This window comes from Phalaenopsis equestris, unplaced genomic scaffold (assembly GCF_001263595.1).
Source record: "Phalaenopsis equestris unplaced genomic scaffold, ASM126359v1 Scaffold216909, whole genome shotgun sequence".
Taxonomy (NCBI): Eukaryota; Viridiplantae; Streptophyta; class Magnoliopsida; order Asparagales; family Orchidaceae; genus Phalaenopsis; species Phalaenopsis equestris.
Window position 1 is genome coordinate 171,485 of NW_018235487.1, and position 26,173 is coordinate 197,657.

Here is a 26,173-nt window from a genome sequence, read left to right on the forward strand (position 1 = left end):
ATCTTATTGCAATCTTCTTGGAGAATTGGTCTATCACCATTTGCTTAGTTGTGTTTTGGGTTACCCTACTATAAAGTCTATGCGCATGTCCATCCAATGTAACTTTGCAACTCGTACGTCGTTACAGACTCTATTTTGATAAAATAAATAATCATTTTTTGGCATATCAGAGCTGAAATTACATTTATCCTAGTACTTTCACGAATTAAGTCTTCTAGTATTGGCTCATCGAATTTATTGTCTTCTCATACCACCAATTCTAGTTATATTGGCAGTTCTATTAAAGCATGTAGAAGGTGTCCGTGGTGCTATAGTTTTAGACTCTATATGAACACCCATTATCTCAGAATCTTTCCAAGATAATAATATGTTGTGCTTTCAATCCTTGGTAAAGAAATATATGTTCTTGTAACCATCTTGACGTGTGCAGTGATTGTCTGGTTGCAAGAAAACAGTAGGATTGTGTTGTCAAACACTCGGCAGTAGGATTGAAGAGGGAGGAAGGTCTTTGGGCGTCCCGAAGAGATTATCACATTGATCCAATCAGGGTATGACACATCACCTGAGAGATCAAAGGATACAACACTATAATAGAGAAAATAGGGAGAAAAAAAAACCCCACATAACATAAACTATGCAAAAGTCTACAAAACCAGAAAGTAATAGCCTATTAATAGCCCCAAGCAAAATAACCCAAATTCTAATTCAAATAATATAAAAAATTAGAGCACACAATGCCAGGAGGCAATAATTTGGCGAGACGGCGAGAAAGTCTCGCTACAACTGTCATGGGACCAATTTTCTGCTCGTGCAACCGGGATGCTCTCATGTCCTGCTCACATAAGCGGGAGATGTGGGCCCGAGGTTGAACTTGTGGGCTTGAAACATGATTACTACAAGGGATGCTTGTGATAGTGGTGCCATGGGTTAGGAAGTGGGAGAAATAGGAGTTTTTTTTTTTTAGTTTAGTGGAGGGTTACTAGAGTTAGTACTAGTTTTTCTCTAATATGTTGTTGAAGGAAAATGTTTTTTTTTTTTTTTTTTTCAATAAAAGAACCCACCCCCCAGATAAAATAAAGGAATAAATAAAAACAATAAAAGAACCCACCCTCCAGATAAAATAAAGGAATAAATATAAATTTCCAAGGTACATTCAAATAAACATGCTCCATTAACTTTACATAGTTTTGCTTCCTAATTTGATATTCCCTAGACTAACAATTTTGATTTTAAGAGTTCCTTGTGGAGTCTTAGTTGAACTCAAAGCTCATATCTAGATGGAAAAGACAGTTGACATAAGAAAGTATCGGTGACAGAAAGAATTAAACATTTTAAGTTATTTTCATAAATTTATTTACCTTTGCATACAAATGGGATTGATTTTCCACCTTTTGTAGGATTCTATTGGCATTAAAATTTAAAATGTTGTGTTAGCACGATTTTTCTTGAGCTAATTAAGCCGAAGAATAAATACTAGAATTTGATAGTCAGATATGTCTTTGCCCAATGGAGCCTTAAAATTTACCATGCACAAATAATTGAGTTAGTAGAATCAGTATTAGGTAGCTGATATAAACTAATGATGCTTATTTGTACCAAAATTGTGTGATACGAACCTCAGATGAATAAATGTTGCTAGTTTCTTACTTAAGCATGACAAACATTTGGGGGCAACATAAAAGCCAAATCTCAGTATTCAGTCAACCATTTGAATAAGATTAAATAGCAACATCCAAACAAAAGAGAGAAACATTAAAGAGGATTGTTTTATGCCAAAGGAATTCGGATATAGATTTGATATTCTCATTTGACGAGGATTTTGAGTTTTTTAGTTTAAAATTAGTTTCAAAGGACTCCTTAATAATTTAGTCTTCTACACAAATATTTATAGTAAAATATTGATTTTGTCTACCTGCACAAGGACGAGCATATTCTAATTTGTTAGCATTCCAACATCTTGTAAGTGAATTCTTGAACTTGGGATAATGAGTGAAGCAAAAAAGCAATAGGCAATAGAGATGCTAAAGGAAAATTTCTAAAGAAACTATCATTTAAAAAATAGTTAAAATCCTACTATTAAGACCCTAAAACATTATGTCTCACTAAATCATTATGCTTCTTTTTTGTTATGCAAATGAGTGTAATGGTGCTCAATGATTTTCACACACATATATCTTCTCCCAACATGCAACACTGCATTTATTTTAGTATCAATCTATGTTGTGATCTATATTTGGCCCCATCTCCTTCAACAAGGCTCTCAACAATCTTTTTTGCTCCCAGTCCATCTCCAATAGAACCCTTGCTAGATTTTTTTGTTCTACAAGTTCTAAAGCTTCCAATTTTAATAATTTGATGAAGTAGCTTGGCCATAAGCATCTTCCACAAAATAAATTAAATGAAAAGTTTTACTTCTAGCATGCAAAATGTCTGTCAGGTTTGAGAATAGGGCAGGATAATTATATTGATAGAAAGGAGGGTTTAAATAGATCAGATATATATTTGCACTGAGCTAGATAAATGGCCAGAGATGACCGAGCAATTCAATACCTAAGAAGTACCGGAGTCACCCCATGTCCTTCATTTCAAATGAAGTAGCAAAAATATTTTTTAGAGACTCCAATATTGGTAAATAATCACTTGTGAGTACAATATCGTCAATATAGACGATAAGGATAGCAATTTTGCCACTGGACAAATGCCGAAAGAAGATAGTATAACCTGATTGGGCCTGAGAAAAATCGTGACCTATTACAACCTTTGTGAACTTGCCAGACCAAGCCCTTGTGGATTGCTTCAGTATGTATAAGGACTTCTGCAGTGGACACACTTGTCCTCGGGGAACAATAGAGTCAAAACCTGGAGGGAGGCACATGTACACCTCCACTGTGAGATCTCTATTTAGGAAAACATTTTTGACAACTAGTTGTAGCAAGGGCAAATCTAAATTCAAAACAATGGAAAGTAAAACTCGATAGTGTTTAATTTAACAACCAGAGCAAATGTCACCTTATAATCAACTTCGTATGTTTGTGAGTAACCTTTGGCGACTAATTACGCCTTCTTATGTTTAAAGGATTTATCAAAGTTAAATTTAGTGCTAAAATTGTAGCGACACCTCGCTGCATTTTTACTTAGAGGAAAGTCCACAACATCCATGTTTGATTTCGCTGAAGGGCATTTATTTTATCCATTACTGCAGTTTTCTAGGAAGGGTCAGCTAATGGTCAGCTAATGCTGCTTCAAAGTAGATGGAAGGTGATGATTCGTCAGGTCAGTAGCAAACGCGTTATAGGTTGGCGATACACTGTGGAAAGAGATATTATTCCATGGAATAAAGAGAGCTTGTCTGATTACATACATCAACAAGAGAACTCACCTCCGCATTTGGAGTGGTGTCAATTCTGGGGATGTCACTCGGAGTGGATTCCAGGTCCTGTAAAGGAGTACTAGGCTCCAGAGTTGGAAATTGAGTGCGTCGAGTATAGACACGAAAAATGGGAGGAGGTTCTTGTCGTTTGGTAGGTGTTTGATCCAAAGGGAAAGATGGCTCATCGGATATAGTGGTTGGAGAATGGATCAGATAAGGAATAGTGTACAAGAAATAAAGCTCCCCCTCACTTGAGGACGTGACAGAGAAGTAGGAAATATTTTCAAAGAAGGAGACGTCGAAACTTATATAAAGTTTATTTATGGTAGTATCAAAACACCAATAACCTTTTTAAGTGGCAGAATTTCCGAGGAAGACACATTTTATAGACCTAGGATTAGGGGTACTGTTCCGAACAAAGGTCGTGCATCCAAAAATTTTAGGTTCAAGAGTGGTGAAAAATTGGTTGGCAAGAAAACATGACATCAAAATTGCTTGTGAAGTTCTAAAGTTGTGAATTTTTGTGTGAATTATATTGATGAGATAGGCAGTGGTAAGCATGACATCTTTTCAAAAAATTTTTGGGACATTAGATTGAAACATAAGAGAGTAAGTTGCTTCGAGAAAATGTCAGTTTTCTCTCAGCTACTCCATTTTGCTGATGTATGTCCGCACATGAGCTATGATAGAGGATGCTCTTACTTACCAAGAAATCACCTAAAATAGAATTAAAGAATTCACGGCCATTTTAAGAATTATTCTGACCAAAAATAAAAGAGAACTAACATCATTAAGATCATGTTGAAGAAAATTATACCGAACTTGATAGAATAAAAAACCCTTCAGATCTAATATTAGTATTAACATTAAGTTTAAAATTTTTTTTGACTTCATCTAAAGAGAGAATAACCCTGTTTAATATTATCTTTAATTATTGAAGTGGGGGTAAATGACCAGTGAATCTTTTAAAGATTTAAAACCTTTCTAAACATGTATTATAGTAAAACTTGGAAAAAAGAATTTAGATCTTGAGATTTAGCCCAAGAATAGTTGAGCTTTGGTTATGATAAATTTTATTACAAGTTTTTTTTTCTTACCAATGTGATAATATTTTTTGTTTATATTACCTTTAAATGTTTCATTATTCTCCAACATTTGATTGAAAAAAACTCAGACAATTATGATTGTTAGTTCACTAACTGCTGTGCTGATGAGATAATATCGGTCAGAGACGAGTATACCAGAGCTTACTTCCCCAAACAATTGAGATGTTTACATTGCTAACCACTGTATCGACGGAATAATATCGGATTGGAGGCATGTAAGGGCATTTGTATCTTTGTTGATTGTGATTTTTACATCGCTAACCTCTATGTCAATGGGATAATATTGGCCAAGAGTGTGATAGGTTTTGTTGACAGTGATATTTACAAAGGCAGATATGTATGTAAAGAATGTAAAGTAAAAATCTTTAAAGCAAATACATAGAGAAGACTTAAATATTTTAATTAGGAAAGGATTATTGATACATGCACTATTTATAAGATTTCTTATGAAAATATGAAAGACCACATATTGATTTCTTTTCTTGGGTTACTGTGGTTTAGAACTGTGATTACTTATGAGTTATCTTTAAATAATTCATTATGTTGCTTTAATATTATTTTTAGATTTTAAGTATTTGAACAAAATGAATAGAAGATGAACAAATATGTATAGGAGGTGAGAACAATCAGAAAGGTACAAAATTCTAATTGTTACTTTTAATTGGTTTCTTTAGTGCCTTTTTCATGTTTGTTTGAATATTAAACAGTTAGTAATAGAAATAGAATAATAGAAATTTGATTTTCACAATCGATCGTCTGTTCTTGTCTTGATTAATTCCAAGCCCCGAATGGGTCATGAAAAAAGTGGTATCATAGCAAGAGGTCTAGATTAATCAACATGAATCTTAATAAAAGAGCCAATAGGATAATTAAGTTATAAATAATAAAATGTAAAAAACTATAATTGAGTTTAATTAAATTATATCGTTGTTATTTCAGAATTATGGATGATCATGAGGAAGAGATCAGAGGTGATAATGTAGACTTTGTTGTAACATAGAATGTCACAGTTAATGCTAGTGACTTCTCTGTATGATGAATGTTGTGACTCAATTGATTAAGAATTCTCAATCTCAAATGAGTAGCAGTGGAGCAACAATTGGTAAATAATTGAAGCTCTTTCAAGATATGAGACCACCTTTATTTCTAAAGCAGGAGGGCTGGTGGAAGCTAAAAATTGGTTATTGAAAGTGGAGAAGATTATTGATAGGTTATGTTTGCTATAGAGGAGAGTCACCTTGCCATATTTATCTTTGAAGGTAATGCTCAAAAATGGTGGCAATGTCAGATTCAGGAAAAGTTTGGAGGTAGAACTAACCACTTGGTGCAGTGGGATGAGTTTGTTAGAACTTTCAGAGATTGTTTCTTACCACTGTCAACTAGGAGACAGATGCAAGATAAATTCATTAGGTTGGTGCAAGGAGATCGATTAGTTATGCAGTATGAAGCGGGGTTCACTATGTTATCGAGATAGATATGCACCACAGCTCGTTCCAAATACAGAGGAGAAATGCCACAAATTTCTTTTTGGATTGAAGGATTCGATCAAGCAACCACTAGTGCCATTCGGGCTTAAAGACTATTCAGTACTAGTGGAGAGGGCTAGGCAGGTGGAGATTGATTTCCAATAGGCTTAAAAGCGTAGAAATTTGCATAAGAGGGAGAGCTCAGAAGAAGCGACACTAAAAATTCATTCAGAAGGAGTTTATTGAGAAGAAGATAAAGTCTTACACTGGTGGAGCTACTAGCCAGGCTGCCAAGAACGCTATACAACCTTATGTTAAGTGTGGGAAGTAACATCATGATGAATGTCTATTTAGCATGAATGTGTGTTACTATGCAAACAACTAGAATATCAAAGTAGAAAGTGTCCTAATTCTATTTAGAAATCTACATCAGATGTTAAGCAAGGAAGAAATCCATCTTTGAAGAATCTTCATAAAGAATCTACTTCTAGAAGTGGTCAGTAGAGGATAACAGAAGCTGGTGCTGTGACTTATAAGAAGAAACTAAGGCAGAATATTTGCCCAAGAGTTTATTCCTTAACTCATCAGGAACCTAATGTGCATGTTGCCACTGGTGTTGATGCATAATTTGATGGATGAATTATCTTTTAGGTGCTATGTTGGATTTATCAGATGTGTTGTTTATCTCACATGCTTTATAACACTTATTAAGAAACAGACTTTTATAATAACTTTATGTTTCATCCTTGTTAGATATATAGAGAAAACAACAAAATTTTGACGACTTAAAATATACCCCAAATTTTACTTCTCTTAGATAAAATTCTATTCGTCAAATCGATCAATTCAATATAAAATATAATATATTTATTTTGATTGAATTTGGAGATATAAGATTTGAAAGCTACAAGTTTAAGTAACTTTAATGGAACCCTTATTGTTCCTAATCTCCTATACATGCACAGTAGCCACCGACTTACCTCACGATATTTATCATTGGTTCGATCAAATGGGACTCTACAAAGCTTCAAATTCCTCCCCTCCCAATTTCCTTCTCCCTATCTCGTTCGCTCTTGACAGAAGGGCTTTTGAGTGGCTCTTGAAGTTAAAGTCGCGAGCAGAGCACAACTGCGAACCGCAGCGGCACCTGCAGTAGGAGAGCGGCTTGTCGAGAGCCTAGGCCGCGATTCCGTGTTTTGAGACGAAATCAATAAGTGAAAAATTGATTTTAGCGCCATTTGAAACTTTCATTTCGTTCTTACTTTCATTTTAAGATTTGCCTCATTTTTTATGCTTGTTCTTTTTTAGTAGCTATCAAAGGCGCTGAACTTGTGTCGAAAGCATTGTAAGTTGTTTACTAGTTTTCGTAAGGGCCTTAACACACAATCAGTGAAAGAGAAGAGAGGATTGATAAGATAGGAGGAGAATTAGAAGTTTTTGCAGCTGCGAAAGTTTGGACTTGTGCCGAGAAGCCTATTTGAGGTATAAGAAAGTTATTTATTTGGGTTAAATTACTTTATGAGCCGAAAATTCATAAAATCTTAAGATATTTACAGATTTCAGGCTGTTTACTCGAGACGGCGAGTTCAATACAAGAGTGTGGAAGGTAGCTGCAGGACCGCTCCGTAAATTTTCGATAAAATAATCATTTGCTAACTTAAGAACAATAATTTGATTAATGGAAATCACTTGAATCTTAAAGTTTTATTTTCTATTCAATAGGTTATTAAGATTAATATAAAGGTTATTGCAATGTCCACCTAGTTATTCAAGATTAAGAATTTAGCGTGACAACTGAGGCAAATAATTATATTTCTAAATTTCTGTAATTTTCTTTATTTCAAAATATATGTTGATTACATGTAGTTTTAATTTGGTAAACTTTTATTACAGTAAATTTTTCATATTGTTAGATAGAAATATATGTATGATAGAAAGGATATACAAAATATGTATGAAAGATATGCATAAGATGTATGATTTGTTTGATATATATGATGTGCAAGATATGCATGAGATAAAATATACATAGTACGAGAGATGCATGATGAATAATTTCACAGCTGAGTAGATATGCATGTTAGAAGATGCATGGAGATATCTCAGAATAATGTATGTTATGAAGAATGAAATAATTTATGTATGAATATTTGTATGTGCATGTTCAAAGGAGGATTTCACCACCTAATGGTTAGGGACACTAGTGTACCAATGTGCTTACAATCAAGGGGCAATTATGATGGTTAGTTTACTAACCGCTGTGTCGACAGGATAATATCAGTCAGAGGCCAGTAGACCAAAGTTTACCTCACTATACAATTGTGATATTTACATTGCTAACCGTTGTGCCGACGAGATAATATTGACTAGAAGGCAGGTAAGGGTCTTTCTATACTAGACGATTATGCTATTTACATCGCTAACCGCTATACCGACGAGACAATATTGGTCAAGGATGTGTCAGGTTTTGTTGACGGTGATTCTCATCGAGATAAATATGCATGCAAAGAGTATAAAAAAAAAGTAAAGATAAAATAAGTGCATAAAGAAGACTTGAACATTTTCATTTAGAAAAGGGTCATTGATACATGCATTATTATATATAAGATTTCTTATGAAGATATAAAAGACTAGCATATTATATGATTTCCTATAGATATGAAAAACTAGCATGCATATTGATTTCTTTCATTGGGTTACTGTAGTTTAGAACTATGATTATTCTTGGGTTATCTTTAGATAACTCACTATGTTGTTTTCATATTATTTTTAAATTTTAAGCATTTAAATAAGATGAATAGAAGATGAGCAAATGTGTATAGGAGGCTAGAACAACAATCATAAATGTATAATTTTTTACTTGTTAATTTTAATTGTTTTCTTTAGCGTCTCTTTCATGTATATTTGAATATTAAATTGTTAGTAATAAAAAATAAAATAACAGATAATTGATTTTCACAGTCTAACTGTTTATTACAATTTTAATTAATTCCAAACCTCGGGTCAGGTCGTGACAGTGCAAAATCGCCTCCACCAGTCGACACATCCTTAGCGCATGCTTCCCTTCTACCTATAGTGGGGCCCACTCTTTATCCTAAAACTGTTTATCTGTTATTTTCTGCATTCTAGTTTAGTATTTATTAATTTTTCTAGCAAGACTTCCGTCGGAGTTCATGGTTTCCCTTATAGCGCTGTATCCGATGACGAGTGGTGCTCCGACTATAGCTTATATGAGTTGATGATTATTCTTGACCTTTCTACTCCTTCACAACCTTCTCTTCACTGCCGCCATTATCGTATTTGCTGCAACCACTCTGAAAACAACCTTCTTGTTATTATCCTGTAGCCGCCTAGCACCTAACTCCCTCCCACTTTGCTGCCATTTCTCACCACTGCTTTTCAGCATCCAACCAATCCCTCTTCTATCACCTAATTGCTGTCCCAGCCTCCCGGAATCCCTTCCCCACATCATAGTTGTTGTCCCAACCTTGCCGAACTAGTTCCCTGCCACCTAATCGCTGTCCCACCACGTACAACCTGCACACCGCAGTTCACATCCCCCAACTTTCTTTTTGCAGCCGACCAGCACTCCCCTTCACCTTCCTAATTGCACCCACGACCTGCTAGAAACCAAGAATCAGGGGATGGGGCTAAGTCCAGCGCACGGGCTCGATAATTACCATATAGGTTCATCTCGATCCAGATGCAATTGGATTGGGTGGACTTCCTTAGCGCATGCTTCCCTTCTACCTATAGTGGGGCCCACTCTTTATCCTAAAACTGTTTATCTGTTATTTTCTGCATTCTAGTTTAGTATTTATTAATTTTTCTAGCAAGACTTCCGTCGGAGTTCATGGTTTCCCTTATAGCGCTGTATCCGATGACGAGTGGTGCTCCGACTATAGCTTATATGAGTTGATGATTATTCTTGACCTTTCTACTCCTTCACAACCTTCTCTTCACTGCCGCCATTATCGTATTTGCTGCAACCACTCTGAAAACAACCTTCTTGTTATTATCCTGTAGCCGCCTAGCACCTAACTCCCTCCCACTTTGCTGCCATTTCTCACCACTGCTTTTCAGCATCCAACCAATCCCTCTTCTATCACCTAATTGCTGTCCCAGCCTCCCGGAATCCCTTCCCCACATCATAGTTGTTGTCCCAACCTTGCCGAACTAGTTCCCTGCCACCTAATCGCTGTCCCACCACGTACAACCTGCACACCGCAGTTCACATCCCCCAACTTTCTTTTTGCAGCCGACCAGCACTCCCCTTCACCTTCCTAATTGCACCCACGACCTGCTAGAAACCAAGAATCAGGGGATGGGGCTAAGTCCAGCGCACGGGCTCGATAATTACCATATAGGTTCATCTCGATCCAGATGCAATTGGATTGGGTGGACTTCCTTAGCGCATGCTTCCCTTCTACCTATAGTGGGGCCCACTCTTTATCCTAAAACTATTTATCTGTTATTTTGTGCATTCTAGTTTAGTATTTATTAATTTTTCTAGCAAGACTTCCGTCGGAGTTCATGGTTTCCCTTATAGCGCTGTATCCGATGACGAGTGGTGCTCCGACTATAGCTTATATGAGTTGATGATTATTCTTGACCTTTCTACTCCTTCACAACCTTCTCTTCACTGCCGCCATTATCGTATTTGCTGCAACCACTCTGAAAACAACCTTCTTGTTATTATCCTGTAGCCGCCTAGCACCTAACTCCCTCCCACTTTGCTGCCATTTCTCACCACTGCTTTTCAGCATCCAACCAATCCCTCTTCTATCACCTAATTGCTGTCCCAGCCTCCCGGAATCCCTTCCCCACATCATAGTTGTTGTCCCAACCTTGCCGAACTAGTTCCCTGCCACCTAATCGCTGTCCCACCACGTACAACCTGCACACCGCAGTTCACATCCCCCAACTTTCTTTTTGCAGCCGACCAGCACTCCCCTTCACCTTCCTAATTGCACCCACGACCTGCTAGAAACCAAGAATCAGGGGATGGGAGTGATTCATGCTTACCATTAATAATTACATTAAGGATTGTGTGAAAGACATTTTGATAAGCAGTTGGAGGAGATCACCATAGAGGAGGAAGCGGAAGAAGAGATTTCCGAAATTAGTTTCCATGTTATTTCATAAAATACAACACTTCAGACCATGCATTTTTTTTGGAAAAATTGGAGATTCTGGGGTTACAATATTGGTGGATTCCGGTAGCACTCATAACTTTTTGAATTTTAGTTACCAAAATGAGAATTTATCCTACAAAGAAAAGAGAATTCTCGGTTCAAGTGGCAGATGGAAATAAGATGAAAAGTGAAGGATTGTGTGAAAGACTCCCTATTTTAGTGCAAAAGGTTCAATTCCACATAGATTTTTACCTTTTACCAGTGGAAGGATGTGATGCTGTTTTTGGAACTCAATGACTTAAAAAATTGGGTCCAATTATTTGGGAATTCAATGATCTATGGATGTGGTTTTGGTGGGAGGGGAAACAATAGAGTTACGTGGGACCATAGGGCCGAGCAATAAAATCATGGCTGATCGTGATCTAGAGGAGCAATTGCGGAAACGAAAAAGAGCTTTTTTATTACAATTCAATTCCTTAAAGTTGGGAGAGAAGCAAGAAGTTGCAGCAACCAATTTAAATCCAGATTTAATGGCTATTTTGCAGATTTAATGGCTATTTTGCTATTTTGAATCAACATTCGGCTATATTTCAAGAGATTCAAGGCTTGCCACCTCAACGATCTCAAGACCACAAAATTCCGTGGGAAAATGGAGCCAATCCAATCTCATTCAAGCCTTATCGGTATTCCCATTTCCTCAAGCTATTCTGGAAACTCGCACAAAAGGTGGAGAAATTGAAGTACTTGTTCATTGGCAAAATTTTTCTCCTGCCGAGTCCACATGGGAGAATCTGACAGAATTGAAGAAACGTTTTTTCCTTGAGGACAAGGAAATTTTTAAAGAGGGAAGAGTTTTCATGGACCAAGAATCAGGGGATGAGAGTGATTGATGCTTACCATCAATAATTACATTAATGTTATTTCAATCAATGTAATTTCCTTTCAATAAATTGGTGCTAGAATTATGCGATTATAACTTTCCTTTCCATAAGAATACGTTATTGCATATTCCATCCAAAGGTTGTTCGACTATTTATTAGCTTGAGGCCAATAATGAAGATTATCTGATAAGTATTATTTCAACCTTGTGTTAATTGAGAGTTGTGGTTTTTCTCGAATTAAACCAACTAAAGAGGTCGAGGATCCCTCGAAGTATCCTATAATATTACCAACATAGGTAGAGCACGCAAGGACGATCCTTGTTCTCTACCCAATCACATATCCGCTCAAGGTCGCAAACTCTGACACGTAATACGACCACTCTCATCCTTTTTACCGGTCACCACTCTTGGGATATGCTTTAGTTGAGCTTGTTTATGTTTATTGTTTTATTTCTCTTTTGAGATCGTTTCATTGTAATCCTATTTGCTTTGAGTAATAATATGTTCTTTACTTATTGTGGTTTGGGTAAACTCGAGTATCATTTGATATCAGAGCTAGCTTAATTTTGGTCCTATCTAAAAGTTTCCTAGCATCCGTCATACCCAAGCCACCCCAACCAAAAATTTATCATTCACGTCTTCAATACCCTCTTTCAATCCCCCAAAACCCAGCCATGCCATCAAGAATACATGCCTGAACTTACTCGGGATAGAGCGAGATGTCCTTTGACTTTAGCAGAGACTTGTAGAGATTGATGACAAGACCTAGGGGGAGATTACTCTCGACCTTGATATAGAAAATCGAAGAGGAGAAAGGGAGGAGGATTTGAATCCCTTCCATATGGAGGACTTCATTGATGAGGAAGGTAGGCCCCAACACTTCGAAATTCATTGTCGGAGGAGGCCAAGAGAAGAAACAACATATGGGGGACAGATTTCAGAATAAAATTGGATCAACTAGAGTTTGATGGGGTATGGATCCGAACGATTTCATCGAATGACTACTGTCTGTTGAGAGAATCTTCAAGTATAGCAAAGTTCCACAAGATAAGAGGGCGAAGCTTGCAACCATCAAATTGAGAAAAGAGCACTTCCTGTGATGGGTAAATTTGCATAGACAGAAAGAGAAGACAATGACAAAATTACGAAGTGAGAGAAGATAAGGATGGAGATGCAAAGAAAATATCTACCACCTCATTATCACCAGATTATGTTTTTGAGACCATCACCTACAACAAAGACCTTATCGGTGGAGAAGTTCATGATATAGTTTGACTAGTTGTGGCTGGTGTAAGTTGGTCGAGCCAGAGAAACATATCATAGCCAGATATTTGGCGGGCCTGACGCCAGCTATCTGCTTCATTGTGTAGTTGCAACCCTATTGGTCACTGGAAGATGTCCAAACCTGAGAATTGAAGGTGGAGAGACAATATAAACAGAGTAAACAACTGCTTCCATTCTGACAACCACTCATAGTTGGAGACATCAGCAGGAGATATCTCAGGGAGTTGAGAAGACTAGTCAGGATAAGGACAGATCCACTCAAGTTAGAAGCCTGAGAAGAGTAGCACACCCACAAAATTCCGACCCATAAAATGCTTCAGATATCATGGATTTGGGCACATCGGTTCCAGTTGCCTGATGAGCCGAGTTGTGTACTTTACCGAACATAATGTAGTGGAGCAGGTTAGTGACAAAGAGGCAGCTGACGAACACGGTGTGGTGCTTTATCTTCCAATGAATAAGGGCGAGATGATCGTGGTTTGAAGGGTCCTATAAACTGAGAATACGAAGGTGCAATAGTGACTTCGTCACAACTTATTCTACACTCGTTTCATTATAAAAGTAAAGATAAGCAGTCTCATCATCGATGAGAGGAGCATCAAGAACGTAGCATTTGCACAGATGGTGAAGTTGAGCCTCATGACTTGGAGACATTTTTGATCGTATTCTCTGACGTGTTTGAATCAACATTGACAAGAAGTGTCTCGTGCAGTTTTCGATTGGAAGTCAGTTGTAGGATCAGGGGTGGTGCAACGTGGTGCTCATGGACGCCTGCCAACTTTTATTTTGGAGGCCATGACAGTTTGATCGAAGGACTCTGTACGATGGCTTCAAAAACACTTACCACCAAAGATATTAAGCGCATCGTCCTTTGAGTTCATGTGAAGTTCGAGATCACATATGTGGACATACTAGCAGAGACGTGACGGTGGGATCAGTCTTGATGGCGATAGAAGATGACAGGACTGAGTCGCCGACATCAGACATAAAGCAACCCCTACAGAGGTAGTTTCAAAAAATTCTATTCGATAGTTTACCGCCATGGTTGCCACCATTCTGGGAGATTCAGGCTACCCTCACTTCAGATCAGGTTGAGCCATTCTTGGGTTACTTTTGGAGGATTGAACAATATATATGTGACATGCAAACCCAGTTCAATTCACTAGTGAAATCTTAGAGGATTGCATTGATATGAGTTGTTGCTCGCAAATGGGGAAAGCTCTTCAAGTGTTTTGGGAGACGGTGCTATCGTCAATGGGATCCACGAGCTTCTTGGGTCACAGTTGAAGACCTTTAGCCCTGAAGGTCACACTAGCTCCATCACCGGAAACCAACAAGCAAAGGCTTCGACTTTGAGAGATGAGGTCGAAGCTCCCCCAACCCTGCGAGATTGATGCTGGCGCGGGGGCACCTATACCCGTTGGTGAGGGGGTGCCTCCACTCGTCAGTGCGTGGGCGTTGATTCCCGCACGGGTGTTGTACAAGTCGCATGAGTTCGACTCGATCCTGGCAGAATCAAGATCAAGGGGACCTCCTTAGCGCACGGTTCCCTCCTATTTGGAGTAAGGTCAACTCCTCTTTACTCTAAAACTATTTATATGTTATTTTATGCGTTCTTGGTCAGTTTTTGATTGAGTTTTCTGTCAGGAAAACCGTCAGCATCCAGGTTTTCCTTCGAGGGCTATATCTGACAACAAGAGGTGCTCCAACTCTATCTCACCTGAGGTGATAGCTATCCTCGATCTTTCTACTCCTTTGCAACCTTCCCTCCACTGCCTCCGTCACTCTATTTGTTGCAACCACTCGAAAACCAACCTGAATTTTTCCCGGCAGCCACCTTCCACCTAACTTCGATCCCTCACCTTCACCTTCCAACACCCAGCCAACCTTTCTCTGCCACCTAATCATTGTACCAGCCTTCTGGTACCCCATCCCCCACATCATTGTCGTTGTCCCACGCTTGTTGAACCGTTTTCCTGCCTCCTATTGCTATCTCAACCATGTATAACCTCCACACCGCAGTCCACATCTTCCAACCTCCTTCCTGCCGCCAACCAGCACTCCCCTTCCCCTTCCCCTTACCCTTCCCCTTCTCCTTCCCGATCGCACCCACGACCACTCCTAACCTCTTTTACCAGTCACCACTCTTGGGATATGTTTTAATTGAGTTTGCTATTGTCTATTGTTGTAATTCCCTTTTAAGAGCATTTGATTATAACCTTATTTGCTGTGAGTAATAATATGTGCTTTCCCAACTGTAGTTTGGACTAACTCCGGTATCAAAATGTATTCCCAATATTCTGAAGCAGTTGTCATATACAAATAAACATGGAACAAAGCATTGGCATAGGGAAATCTTCATGGATGAATTGGAATTGACAAATCTGATGCCATATTTTTGCTTGAACCATTTGTTCAAGCAAAACTATGTGTTCAAGCTTTGGCATCTTACAACATTTCCTTTAGTAGTAGAGGGATTTCTTACGTTTCTGATTAAATCTTGAATTAGTAGTGCAAAAGGAAGATTTTTAGCTTTTGATTATGCTAGCTTTATCTCAAGTATAACCACAAAGTTCTTAAAACTCTTTTCAGAAAGAAGCTTTTTAAAACTCTATGTCAAAGGATCATCACCCCAAGATTCTCTTCATTAATGGTTATAAAAAGTCTTAATTTTGGTTACATGACAAGGATTGCATTTATTGTCATCTGCTCATCATATAAATTAATTCATGTAGATCAAAATATCTATTTTAAGTAGCGGTATTTCACCTTTGGGCTATTTCATCTTCACCCCTCTTATTATTAATATTCTTATAATCAAGACACCACCAGTTTTAGACAAAACAATCATGTTAATATTAGCACTATAGCCATTATCAATCATATTAGGTAAATAAACCAATTACTTCGTAAGTTCTACTGGGTGGCACCATTCGTTGGCTCCTTGGCCCTTTCAATTTGAGATTCTAGTGGGTTCAATTGCATCATTTAGGGGGATTTACATGTTTAACTTGCCATTGCTTTTCATTTTATCATTATTTTAATCTTGTTTAGTTTTTTGAGTTCATAATGAAAATTTAGAGTCCATTTGGAGCAGTTTTTTTTGGTACTTTAGAAAGTCCTAGTTCTATTCGGCTACAATTTTCTTGTTACTGTTTAGAAATTTTTGTGGTGAAAAATAACTTTCTACAATTAAATTTATTAGTGTGGTAGTTATAAATAAATTATTGTTTCACTTATTTAAAAAGGAAAAAAAAAATTCTATAATGCCCATAAGTTTTTCCAAAACCTTTGCTTTGCCCACAATATTTCTATTATTTTTACAGATTTGCAACCACCTCAATAGTTATAAAACATCATAGGTTTTATACCCGTGCATTTTGCAATGGCAAAAATAAAATGGAAGACTTTCAAATACAACTTTTTTTGGATACTTGTTTTAAATCAATACCAATCCAAATTTCTTGCTCAAAGTCAGCAATATTATGTATTTCTGCAAGAACTCTAGCAGTTGATGTTATTTGCAAAGGTGCAGCCATCGAATATACTTCTAGGGGTTTTTTAAAGATCATGCAACTTCTAAACAATATGGGATGGCATGATTGATTTGGTCAATTCTGATGTGCAGAAATAAAATACAGCTACGAGAGAATGGGGATTCTTTTTTGACATCAACATATGGTTCCATTTGAGCAATTGAAGTTAGGATCCAGTAAAAAATTGTAGAACTTTAGAGAAAATGCATGTATTGTCTTCCTCCAACTAAATCTAATTAGAAGATGGCGAAAATCTAGCAAATCAAGTTTGAAATAAAAAACTAAACCTAGATACAGAAATAAATTTTCAGATCCCAAGATTGAGATGGCCTGAATTGACATTTCCCCACAAGAAAGTGTCAAATTTATTTTCTGCCAATAAGAAAGCATGCTTACCACTCTGAAGTGATTGTTAAGCTGGGGGGGGGGGGGGGGGGGGGGGGGTGGTGACGTATTCCTGGTACTCTTTTTTAGTGCCAACTTTCCTCTGTGGATTCTCCCGACTGTAAATAATGATCCATGGAAAATATGGAATCCAATTGAAGAGGGTACTGGATCATGTAGTATAGGTGGGAGATATAAGACTTCTTCCAAATCACCAGAACAAGAGTGAATGGGAGACAGAGTGTGGAATGTTAGCACGCCATGATTAGTTGTTTCATGTGATTTCAATACCTCTTTGGTTGGATTAAATGATCGATGACATTTTTTTTATTTGCACTGTATGCTTGTTAAACTGTAGTCGGTATGTGACTGCTGTTCAATATCACTGAAGTGATTGCGTGCAAGATTGAATTTGTGTGCATTTTCAACTTTTAAAATGTTCGCTTGTGCTTGTTTTCATAAATTTAGGTTCTTGTTGACATGATTCGTGTGCCGGGTTGGGCTTTTGAAGCTGCTGGACAGGAATCAAGAGGAATGAGCCAAGACACGACATATCATCCGGGACTTTATTTAACAGCTGCCCAGGTATCTGCTTTTGATTGTTAACTTTCATTTAATGTTGCTTAACTTTGCCATTTATATTTTGAATAGAGAGAAGCAGTCGAGGCACTTATTCAGGAGCTTCCAAAGTTCAGGCTTAAGGCAGTTCCAGCAGATTGCAGTGAATGCCCTATCTGCCTTGAAGAGTTTCATGTGGGGAGTGAGGTAATGTTCTCTAAAATGATCCTGGCAAAGTTTAGTTTTTATAACAGTCCATTATATATTTATTTGTTCGCACTCGGCATATATTGTTGATGAGCTAAGCCATAAGTATCTATTGGCATGGTAGTGAGTGTTTGCATGCTAATCATAGACATCTTTTGTCACACCCCAACTAACCCTCTTGGTAGGGTCAATCATAGTGCGACAGAGGCTGGTAATTTGATCAGACCAACTCTCACAAACATTCGTTCTGACTTATATAACCATGGCCCAATGGGTGATAAGATTAATTTAACTAGATCGCCACAATATACGTGATACATTGCATTTCATATACATATACATACTCGGAAGAATGAAAATCATATTATCCAAAACATTAAAATTATACATAGCTGCTAAGTCCAATATAATAAAATTATATACCCATATATATCTACAAGCTCTCAAATCTCTCGCGCAAAAGCTGTATAAAGACACACCTGACTACTCTCCTCGGTACTTGTTGCCTCTACCTGGAAGACAACAATTAAGAATAAGCAATAACAAACTCAGAGAAAAAATCAATACTAACATTAGAGTTATTACATGAAAAAGAAATAACATGCATCTTCGTAGGAAATTGTATACGTCTATACGCACAAGTAATACCATGCTAGCATGGTACATATTATAAAAAGAGTGCACAAAGTATAAAAATTAAAGCTAAAGTGTAACATGTATGAGTTCGTAAGTATGAAATCATAAATATAATTAAAAACATATTCATAATTATGTTCATAGGTTATTTATTATATGTAATCATAACAATGTCATTTCATAGTAATGTTACTTATTTAATGTATAGAGCTAAACTATTTTTATGTCTTTTCATCATCAGTCATCATGTTCTAAATGTCATATAAACTATTGATAAAGGTCGGGCTTCCCCCAACATGGAAGTTATTGATACCCTTTGATATCCACAGTTCCCTAATATTTTGTCGCCACTCAATCCTAATGTTTCCCAGAGTTTCGTTCCCGTATAAATATCAGGAGTCGAAAATACTAAATCCCTGCATAATGTACTTGAAAGCACTCAGGTAATAGTTTTCTCATACATTCATTGTGACATTTGAATTATCATTGATGTATTAAATATTTCTAAACGATTACATGCATGATATGTATGAAAACATAATAAATGAATATCATTCATATCATAAGCATAGTCGTATGTAGCATATCCTGTTCATAGCATTACATATATCATAAGAAAAATAAACAGACATTCATACTTTCAATTTTCGGTATTTATTTACAATATGCGGGAAATTATAAATGCATCCATGTCAACTAAAATTTATATGAAAACCTATAGAATATTATTTTTCTTAAATTAGGACTCGATTATTTCACCTGATTTGGCGGAGTATCCCACAACGTGTGCCGCATGCTCGTCTCGAGCTCACCGCCTCATATAGACAACTTGGGGCCTCTAGACAGCACAATGTTTCATAAAATTTGGCTTATTACAGACATTAGCCCAAAAATGTATTTTATTTCTTGAAATATACCTCAAAAGAGCTTTTTCCAGCATAATTCACTTTTTGAAGGTCACCAATTTTCTCTCCAACTCTTTCTAACGCCTTAATCTTAACTTTCCCCTCGTTGATTTCATGCTAAAACTCATATGGAAGCTTGCAAATCACTTTCTAGGCTTACGACACAAGCTCAACGCCTCCAATGGATACCGAAAACAAGAAAAGGATGAAAAATGAGACAACTGTCAAAATGGAAGGGTGAGAAAGGAAATGAAAGTCCCAAATGATATGAGAGGGATTCGTGCTTACAAAAATTGCCCCGGAACCCTGGATCATGTTGTATGGCTCCCAGGTGGCCGCTTACCCCTTCATATTCACGAATGCTATAGTGCCTCGAGCAGAGCACTCGTGGGATTATCTTCAGTCGCACGAAACAGAACATATAGGGGGGGCGACCGAACGAAGGAAATAAGATGACATAAGGGTTAGTTAGCTACAGTGTTGCACGAGATTAAGGAAAAATTAGGACAATAATTATGGTAAATTAATTTAATTAAAACTTAAAACTTCCAAGTTCCATATCTCCCATTCTGTTAACAATTCATGCATGATGCTTTATATGTAATTAATCGATTTCATGCATAGAATTTTATGAAATGATTTTGATCGAATTCCGGGAGATGAAAAATTTGTTTAACTTTTAAAATTTGTCGAACTTACTTGATTTTTCTGCTTTTGGGCATTAACATTTTTTTCAGAAGGGCTTGCACGTTAGTGGATCATTCATAGTTTATGCATTTATCACATGTTTTTTATGCATTGGAGACCATCTTAAAATAACTTGGCGTAATAGTCTACTAATTTAATTTGTTTTTTTTTTTGAATTAAAAGGAATGTGCACTTATGACTTAACGAATCTTTGATTGTGATAAAAACGTTTCATTTATGTAAAAGATTCTTATTGTAAGAACCAAAATTTCTTCTCCTTCTCTGCTCGACGCCTCCCTACTTTCCTAAATTGTAATTATGCCTTCATTCTTTCCGAACTGTGAAATCTTCACGATTTCTTTCCTTTTCGCTTGCCTCTCGCCACTGCCATTTAGATTTGAGTTATGTGCGATCTTCCATGAGATTTTCTTTCCTTTTCTTCTCTCCTATTGTTGTTGTCAGTTTCGCGAATCGCACTTGCCACCTTCCCTAAATGCTCGAGCCCACCACATCAAATCCCTGTATAAGAAAGTTCAAAGGGTTGGTTGTTGTCTCACATCGCTATGCTCGTCCTACAACCGCCAACCTCTATTGCTTCCCCTCTCTCTCCCTTTCTTCTCATTTTTCTTGCCCAAATTCAACAGATTGAAATCCTCCTCTCCTACTGTGACCTCACGGGCATTGTAAGCCCTCCCCATCCTTCGTTTCTTTTTTTCTTTTGTTATCGTTTTATTCTACTATGATATATATATATATATATATAAGCACCAAATCTTTCCAGCTCGATGTCGTCTGTTCCGATTTCTTTCTGCTAGGGTTTCGCCATGATCTCCTCGTCGTATCTTCTCCATCGCGCTTAATCCACGTTGTTTGGCGTTGTTTCTTCGTCGCGCACTGTTACGCGCGTCTGTGTCCTGCGGTCTCGCTTCTGCGGCTCCCGTCCGTCGCGCACTGTTCGCGTGTCTGTCAGCTGCGCCTCGATTCTACGGCTCCCGGCTTCGTTCGGCTCTCCCGAATTTCGTTGTTGAGCTCTCAGCTGTTGTTGCATGGCTTCAGGACGTTCCTACGCCGCCGCCCTCGCCAGTGATAACCCCGTCTCCGCTCCTCTTTCGAATATGTTCCCGCAACGATATCACGACAATTTTGCTATTGGCATTGAAACCAGATTTCTCAAAAAAGCTTCCCGTAAAAATGACAAACCTGCAATCTTTCTCACTGAGGCAGATATCTCCACTCTAGCTGCGCCCTGCCGACTGTTTCTAGTAGGTAAGTTTCTTTATGGAAACCCTAAACTTGAGCTAATTCGAGAGGACTTTGAGCAAATGAAGCTGAAAGGGGGTTGGAAGATCGGTAAATTGGATGGTCGCCACATTCTTATTCAATTATCAAATGACGAAGACTACATCCATTTGTTTGCGAGAAGAGTTCTTCGAATAAAAAACCAGGTGATGAAGGTTTTAAAATGGACGGTGGATTTTGACCCTTGTACTGAACCTCCTACCATTCCTGTTTGGCTGCACTTCCTAGGTTTGAAGATCCACCTTTTTGACCAAGAGCTTCTCTTCGCTTTAGCGATGGTATACGGTAAACCCCTTAAAGCTGACAAACCTACAGTGAATCTGACTCGACCTTCAGAAGCCAGAATTTTGATAGAAAGGGATATTACTTTACCTTTTTCCGGGAGAAATATAGATTGTCACACAACATCAGAGATTTTGGCAGCAAGCAGAACTTGAACAGATACCACTTTATTGTACTCACTGCCGTATGTTTGGACATTCTACTTCTCAATGTTATCAATTGCATCCGAATTTAAAACCTTCAAGTAAAAACGCTTCTGGATCTGCCCCACCTCATACCTGTCCCTCCTCTGCTCCTGAGTGCATTTCACAGACTATTGAAACACCGGTTGAAACGATGTCACCTCCCCCTCCCACTACTGGAGACAATACTGTCTCTGTTCTTCCGACTGATATATTGACAGATGGTTTAATTGGGTCCGATAATAATGATAGTATTGAAGCTCCACATCTCCAAAATGCATCAGGTGTTGAAGAGACATGCTTACAATCTCTTCAGAATCAGAATGTTGTTACTGCTAGTCAGGAGCTGGGGGCTCATTCTCTCCTATATGCCCAACAATCTGTTGACCATACCGATCAGATGAGCCAGTCCTCGGATGAGGAATGACAGATATACACATCTAGAAAAAAAAAGAAGAATGGAGGCACATCTCAGCTTGGGAACTTAATGGATGATACTCTAGTAACTTCGGGTAATGGAACGACACTCAGTAATTTGTTAGCTGTCTCCGCACCTAGAACCAGAGACAGAGGCAAAACCAAGCTGGCTTGTGCCTAACAACTTGTTTCCTGCAAGTTTTGTTTTTCTTTTTTTTTGTCTTTTATTTATGTTTCATCCTTTTAGGATGCTAGTGTCTGATGTATTGTATGGGTAGAATACCTTTTTTTGGGTTCTCTCATACAAGCTCTATGTATCTTTTTAATTTCAATAAAATTAGTCCTTGGGCGTTTAAAAAAAATATGTATATATATATATATATATATAATTTTTATTGACCTTGAGGATACAACGTCAATAGTATATATTAACTATTTTGCCCCTAACCTCTAATTATTTTGTAGGATTGTCAGTTCCACCCATTTCACTTCATATATTTCTTTTTGTGCTTGTTATAAGAATTATTTGTTGATCATAATGAAATAATTAGCTGCTTTATTTTATTATTGTACAACTCTTTGCATAATAAATTAAATCCTACAATTTTAATGTTTTCTTTTTTTGTATTGTACGTTATGAAATTGCATGTAAATTTTTGTCATGTCACAAGTTTGTGTGAAGTAACTTATTACTTATATATTATACATGCAAAAAAATTTAGTATGCTTGTGCGATGGTATATAGGTCGGTGGATCCATTTTGGATAGTCGATCCGGTGAACTCATAGTGACGACTCTATAGAAAATTATCGGGTTTCCTTTGGTTGTTATTATTCTTCCCAGTTTCAGGATGTTTGTTAAAACCAATCATATAAATGGAAATTAAATAATAAATAACTGATAAGTTATATATTATAAGGCCTAATCGAATTTGAAATGATTGTTTGTTTTCCTAAGATAATTGAGCATATTTTGTTTACCACAGTTTAACTTATGATATTATATATGTATATAGTAATTGTTCATCTTTATTGCTCATATTGCATGTCCCAATTCCTTGTTATTTATGCTTTACTATAGCGGTTATTTATTGAGTTTGATTTGTCAAACTCATCCTATTAATATTTTTGCATTGCATATTTTATTCAAACACTTGTAGGACTGTCCAACATGAGTAGATTTATATTTTACTTTTCCGGCTTTGTATTAGTTATTATATTTTCTTTTTTGGGTTTGGGTTGTTTTCTTATTGTTATTTCAGTTTCGTTCTGTTATTTCTTTTTTTCCTTCAGTTGTATCAGTTATTTAACTTTTAGTTATAAAATAAAATTTATCTTTCATTATGTTTGTCTGTTATTACTTATCATTTTTTCTTTGATAATACAAAACATGTTAAATTTATTTTCTCATGCACTTTATTGTTGAGATGTATCACCTTTTGAATCCGGGGTGTGATAGGGTGGTGTTAGAGTCTATATTCTGTATTCAACATCACTTGTCCTTGCCTCATATTTTTTGTCTTTTTAGGATTGGGTAAGGGATAGGCATTGCAGCTGCTTGTGCAACAAGAGTTCCGAGAGCTACTATAGAAGCGATACTTGTTCCTAGGGATCTTCCCTCCCCTACTCATCGTGTACTAATCATGCTCAACCTGCTAAGACTACTAGAGTGCCAAATCTTAACGTGATGATTTTCGTGGAGGTTGTACCACATAATTGCATAAAAGAATAGAAATAAAAGAAAATGAAGGAAGAGGAGGGTTTACGATGCTCGAGCGATTGAGGAAAAAGGAAGGAAGAGATGCGACAACAGAGAAGGCTCCAGAGCTACTGTCGAGGGTAGACCGGAAGGAAGGATGAGAGTTTCGGTCATTTGCCTTTGGCTAGGTCAAGGAGAACGACAAAAAGGTAGAGGGGGCTACTGGGATCAACTGTTCCTGGTGGGGAGCCATAATGAGGTAATGCTTGACCTTTCAACTACAGTTATATAGGAATTTGAGGCGGTGGAGAGTCGGTAAAACCACACGAGAGAAAAAGGAATGAAATCCTTGCAGGAGATTAGGTGCGGAAAGCCAAATTGGGAAGGCGGCAACAACGGGATCGCAATATATGCGCGATTGTGTGATTCATGCGATCAATAGAGGAAGGTGCGGTGCGGCTCGGTAGCAGGAGAAAATGAAAGAAAAAATTCAGATCTTATATCAACAGTGTATTTATGGATGATGATTGGTGTGTATCACTAGCTTTTTATCACTTACCGACTAACTGACCACTGTGGGCATAATGTCACGGACTAACTTATCTCAAGTCACCCGTATGGTTGTAGCGCTCTTCCTTGGTACCAAATCAGCTTAACCCTCACAACGCTTGATTTTATAAACACAAAACACTCTAAGAAGAAGGGCATGGAGAAGTATTGGAGAAAAGAACACTTCACTAAGAAAGAAAAAGTACAACACTTGAATGCTTGGAAGCTTGGAAGATTTTATTGGATGGTTACAAATGAGGGGAGGAATTCCTATTTATAGCCCCCTACAAGTTCAAGGGAATATTCTGGAATAGCTTAGTTTCTAGAGTGCTCTACACTTCATATATACATACATAGCCCTAGAACTTTCTAGGTTATTATTGAGTTGTCCTTAGAACCTTTCCTTCTCATATTATCTAGAATTGAGTGGAATCTTCTAGAATCCCTTGAATTGCTCTCTACAATCGGGTCTTTTCTGGAATCCTCCATCCCATGCTTGCCTTGCTAATTTTTAGAGGATGGCGAAGCGTGACAACAGTCTCTTAAAGCCAGATTCTTATGAAACAATCATTTTATAGCAAAGAAATAAAAGTAACTGCTGTTATCGTAGATGGCCCAGTGGTAAAGCTGAAAATATTTTCAATTTTTTGCAGGTAAGGGGTCTCCCATGTGCCCACAACTTCCATGTGGAATGTATTGACCAATGGTTAAGGCTAAATGTGAGGTGCCCCAGGTGTAGATGCTCAGTGTTCCCCAATCTGGACTTGAGTGCCCTCTCCAACCTTCGTTCTGAATCGGAAAGACCCTCAGCTAGCGAGGAGATGACAGCAGCCACTCGCTTTGTGCGATCATCACAGCCTGTTCGTCAGAACTATCTGCTCCGATTGCAAGGACTGTTACGCCCTGCAGGGACTGAGGGTGGTGTCGGTGGTGGAAGTGCAGCTGATCATAGTGCTGGCATGGACAGTGCAGTGCATCCAGTGATTGTTTCAGAAAGTGCAGAAAGCATCACTGAGGATCCCAACCTGCTTCGAGTTGTAGTCGATCAGAGATCCTCAACATGAAACCTTCGCTAAATGAGCGTTCTTCTGTAACTACATATTTGTCTTATGTACATCCGGAAAGCTGCAGCTCTTAGAAAATGGTATGGTTCGATGTGTGTGCACCTCTCAGGAGTAGAGGAGTTGAGTATTTGTCATGCGGTCCAGCTCCTAGAAGATGTTATGGTTTCATGTGTGTGCACAGCTCAGGAGTAGAGGAGCATGCTGTGTCTTTAATTTTTTGTGTTTTAAGCTGTGGAAGCTGTATAAGAAATACTTTCGCAATGGAAGATGGGTGTGTTTCTCTTAGGCTAGCAGCTTGCAATATCTTGGCTACAAAATCTTAATCATCCGTCTTCGGCGGAAAGTGTTCAGTTTTTCTAATGCTGATTTGATTTTCCTTGACGAAATAATTTTTACATTTTAAAACTTTTGGTATAGTTATTTAGTAGGAGCGTTCACTTTTAGTAACATTATCAAAGCTTTCTAAAATATATTTTTTGGCCTATAAGCTCCATGATTATGTTTAGTTTTTCATCATCTTGTATTCA

At 37.6% G+C, this 26,173-nt stretch overlaps 1 protein-coding gene across 2 annotated transcripts in view; it reads left to right on the top strand.

Moving 5' to 3' along the window:
- Positions 1–25,953, top strand: part of LOC110037213 (E3 ubiquitin-protein ligase SIS3) — a 46,875-nt gene extending 20,922 nt beyond the window's left edge. For both annotated transcript variants that reach the window (XM_020741803.1, XM_020741804.1), the window contains 3 exons: positions 17,631–17,747; positions 17,814–17,927; positions 25,236–25,953. In XM_020741803.1, the coding sequence (XP_020597462.1) occupies positions 17,631–17,747; positions 17,814–17,927; positions 25,236–25,646 (642 nt within the window). In that variant the 3' untranslated portion in view covers positions 25,647–25,953. The remainder of the gene's footprint in view (positions 1–17,630; positions 17,748–17,813; positions 17,928–25,235) is intronic.
- The last annotated feature ends 220 nt before the right edge of the window (positions 25,954–26,173 follow it).